Raw genomic sequence first — 4,629 nt, forward strand, 5'->3', positions numbered from 1 at the left:
TTCTTTGCAATTCAAGAATTATTCTTCCATTCCTTCCACCAACAAAGTAACTGTGACACCCATTTATAAACACGATAATCTTTTGCAGGAGAAAAATTATGGGGAGGGGGGGAGGGGAAAAAAATCACCTCCATATGTACCTGATTTCCTGTATGGGTTCAGGGTTGACCTCAATGCTTTCTCCAAAAAACACTGGGTACATTCGAGGCCTCATCTCTGGCACGGAGGAGTTCAGAAGTAGGTAGGGGATCTGCAGGACAAATAGGGAAGGAAATAACATCATGTCAAGCATTGGGATAGTGCAGGATGGTGCTGGGGGTGTCTGTAGCATACGCTTTGTCCCGTCGTTTGGCACTGTGGCCACGTTCTGCTCTGGTGACATTGGGTGACACTCCCCTGTTTTCACATCAAACTTGCCCCTTGCAGAGACTGGTCCTGGCTGAAGTTCCCCAGGAAGAAGCTGTCTGGGACAGGTGATTTTGGTGTTGAGGGCACCGGGAGCAGAGCATTGCCACCAGCTCCTTTTAGATCAACCAATGTAGACCTTTGAGGATCATGGCTTGAGCCCACCAACTCAGAGGGGCAAACTCTGCAGCCGCTGGACCTGGATTCACACCAGCATAAAAGCAGGCTTTAACCTGATCATTTCAGGGTCACTTCACTCAGTTATGCCAGGGTTTAATTTGGCCCTCTCAGCCCATGAACTTCCCCATGAGATGCTCTCTTCCTGTATGGCTCCGCATGGTTATCCAGGAGGGAGAAGGTATTCTTCCTTGTTCAGGTTACAGCAGCTCGAAGAATGGGCCCAGTTCCCCAGCCACTAACACCAGTGTAGCATCAGTGAAGTCAACACTGATGAATATGGGCTGAGAAATGGGTCTGGTTCCTGCTCCACCCTCTCGAGGTGGTCTAAGGAGAAGCAATGTACCACCTCCCAACACCACATGTCCGGGGCCGCCGAGCTCGAAGTAGTCGAACCCACTGGTCCACCATGAGTAACACCACCCATGTTTATGGCTTTTGCTTTCATGTTGACCTCACAGGTGGCCATGTCAGAAGTCATTTTATGCAGCTAAGTCTCCTCCAGCACTGCCTGCCAGGAAAAGTCCCATCCTTGCACATCTAAGCACAGCATCCTTGAGGTAAGTTGGCTGGACCATGCCGTTCTTCTCTGCAGATGGTCATTAGGAATATCCCTTCCCCGGCCCCGCCATATTTTTGCTGCCCTCATTGCTCTTGCCATTGTGAGTTAATGAAACTGGTGAGGGGTTTTATACTGAAAATCGATCCCGATTTCTAACACTCTCTCTCAGCCGATAACTTCCTCCTCTTCCCCCAAGTGCAGAGTAAATTTCTTCCTCTCCTACATTATAGCTTGTGTCCCAGTCACTTCATTTGACAACCAAACCACTTTAATAACTCCTAAGATTTAAAAAACAAATGGAAAAAAATCATCTACGTGGCCTTGAGTACCAATCGGAAGGGAGAGGAATGTAAGGAATCGGAGATTTCTCTGAAATAAAGCTGAGAGACTGACCTTCCTCCACAAATGTAACATGGCTGGTCTCATAAAAGCTAACCGCTGTCTAGGATATAGGGAAAGCTGCTTAAAGCTCTTTCACCTTAGAGTTAATATATGCAATAAAGATCTTGGGCTGAATTCTCTGATTTATGTTGGTGCTGCCCCACTGAAATCAGTAGCTCATAGTCTTAATCCTGAGGTGCATGTACTTGTTGGAGCAGTTTGCTGAGGGGTGTGGGAGCTTCTCATTGTTGGCCACAGTCAGCTGGTTTTCTATAATAAGTTACTGGGCTTACGACAGGAGCAACTGGGTGACATGTTATGGTCTGCGTGATGCAGATGAACTCAACGGTCCCCTTCTGGCATTTACATTTATGAAAGAAATTTATTTCCAGAAGAAAATCTGACCTTGAACCTCTCAGCCAGGCCTCCAGGATAGGGCATGCGAAGAGGTGTCCTCTTCTGACCTGGGTATGTGCCGCGAGGCGTGAAGAGGGTTCTTTCTACTGATTCGGAAAGCCTACGATCAGGTCTACGCCATCCAAGGACCATGCAGTGGAGTGCCACATTGAAGCATGGCAACCATTATGGACATGCTACACCCCAAAAGGATGCAACGTGGCCGTGCATAATATGATATGGGGCTGGGTACATGCCATAAGCTCTCCATCTTGTGTGCTGATCGGCACACTCCCAGTGGCCCGCTGAGGCTGTACTTCACTGTGGCATTTATTAGTGAGTGCCTTTGCTCATATATCTGTGCCCAAGAAGCCCCTCCTCTATAGCCCGATGTCCTTAAGCATGAGTTCCCAGATACCATGACCCAGTATCTGCTGTCTGGAGCCAGCACAGCTGCTATTCAACTCTGTGGTGTTCCCTTGGAAGAGAGCCGTTGTGGGTTTGCAGTCCCTGCCACCGCTTTTCCGTTGGTTTTGATTTATGAAGCATGGGAACATAGCGTCCTTACGGAAGATGTCTGGCAGCCTCTGGACAGAGTTTAAAGGTCTCTAGGACAGCAAAAGCCACCTGGGAAACATGACATGTTCCACCCTGCACAAGTTGAATCTAAAGGCTACAGAAACCATTTGGTAAAAGGATTTGCCCATTGGATAAACAGCAGATAGCTAATGGCATGGAGGGTCCACCGAGGGTAAAGTGACACGGCGCCATATAGACTTCAGTGGAAAGGTTGCCAGTGTATACCAGATGAGGACCTGGACTTTGGGACTCAAGTGATGCCTTAAGACTTAACCCTTACAAGTCTGAATGCTTCATTTAAATTTGCAGCCTCCTTAGACTTCTAAATTGCCACCATTTCTGTTTTTCCACTGGTAAAATATGATTTTAAAAATTCCCCAGATTATCAAGAATGTCTGCACTGTAATCAATAACATCCCATGTTCATGCAGCGCTTTGCAAAATTATTTGTCCGATCTGACTTTCAAACCTGATCCAAAAGGGAAAAGTTCATTCTTCCTTATTCCTCCCGAGTGCTGAAGGCAAGCCAGGAATAAGTGGAGGCATTTCTGCTTATAAATAAAGTGCTTTGCCTTTTGCATGCGAGTCTTTAAGAGCAGACAGGGCTAGTTTTCAGGTAAGTATATAAGATGATGTTGCTTTAGATCTGCACGCTAATGTTGAACCTCCTGCATGGGGCTAGTGCTGAAAGGAACTTATCTGTGATGAGGGGGGGGTCATACAAAGTAACCTGCATGTCCCTATCCACACACCTACATGTGTGCCCACACGCACACAAACTAGTAGGCTGCGAATTAGCTGACCTCACTGGGCATCCTGCAGGCCTGTGCAGTTTGCTTTTACTGCTGTAGAAAGCAGGGCTGGGAATATGCACACCCAGGGAATGCCCAACCACAAGAGACACTTAACTATCCCATGGATGCTCTTGAGATGGTAAAACAGAAAAAAATACGGTGAGGATTCTCCGGGCAGGCTGCTTAAAACAGACTTATTCTGGGAGAGGCCTTCGCGTTCTGCAATACTATCAGAGGCAGAAGTCAGTGGCTTTCTCTTGTTTTCTATAATTCTATAACCCTATTCATCCTTGGCATAAGTTCACTAATTTCAGCATGGTTCCTATTTTCAGTCTAATCCAATCCATTTCTATATACCACATATGCATGTACATGTGCGTATAGATATCTCTCCGAGTAGAGATGAATGGATGACACAGATCCCACCTCTGAGCTCTATCTGGCATCGCTATGATACTATGCACAGGGAATGTGCCAACATGAGAAACATTTAACAAGGCACTGAATGCCCAGTGAGCAGTAAATCAAAGAAAACAGAGTGCTGATTTTCCTCGAAAACTGTTTAAGCATGGCCCATTTGGTAACCTCATGTTCAAGGAAGCTCCAGAGATTTATGTTCTTACGCTGTGCCCCTCAGCATTGTATCTGACCAAGTCTTCAATGCAAGATCTCTGACCAAGTCTTCAATGCAAGATCTCTCTGAAAACCCCAGTTCCTCTTTGTCTGTAGATAAGACGATAAGGCTCTCAGCCAGTGGAAAAGAGCAAAGCAAAAGCCCAAAATGCCACTGGAGCACAATGGCTAACTGGAAGGCCGCATGCTGGCAAGGTGAGAGCAACAGAGCAATGCCATTCATGAGGAAGGCAACCTTGTGGGCCAAGGGGCTTTCACTGCTGATACCAACCTCTTTGCTGGAATGAACTCATCACTGTTCAGCAAAGCAAGTCACTGGATCTCACTGAAATTGCAGAGGGAGTTTGGGGGTAGCGTGGCATATCAGGGTTGCACTCTCTGCCACCTACCAGAGCGAACGCCTCTGTCTTTCTACAGGGTACTGCAGGATCTTCAACAAACACAACCAGCCAAGGCCTGGCCTTTGTACATCCGATCCCAACTGTGACACTCTCGACAGAACGAGGACCCTCTGCATCATACTAGGGAGTTGGTTAGACTCGCTCCAGAGGAGGAAATGCCTGCCCGCTGAATACCAGTGCTCCTTCCCCAACCACTGAGTCTTCCTGGAGAGCTTGCATCCAGACCCTTTCCCTGCCCGACGTGGATCTCCTGAGCCAGCAGCACAGGAAAGCACAGCTGCAGCACTAGACATGCTTCACG

The 4,629-nt window shown here is 47.4% G+C and overlaps 1 protein-coding gene across 2 annotated transcripts in view; it reads right to left on the reverse strand.

The window, feature by feature from the left end:
• The window catches only part of RFLNA (refilin A), a 27,105-nt gene that overhangs the window by 10,032 nt on the left and 12,444 nt on the right, over positions 1-4,629 (reverse strand). For both annotated transcript variants that reach the window (XM_006015104.3, XM_025197974.1), the window contains one exon: positions 141-250. In XM_006015104.3, coding sequence (XP_006015166.1) covers positions 141-250 — 110 coding nt within the window. The remainder of the gene's footprint in view (positions 1-140; positions 251-4,629) is intronic.

The sequence above is a fragment of the Alligator sinensis genome, unplaced genomic scaffold, assembly GCF_000455745.1.
Source record: "Alligator sinensis unplaced genomic scaffold, ASM45574v1 scaffold628_2, whole genome shotgun sequence".
Lineage (NCBI taxonomy): Eukaryota > Metazoa > Chordata > Crocodylia > Alligatoridae > Alligator > Alligator sinensis.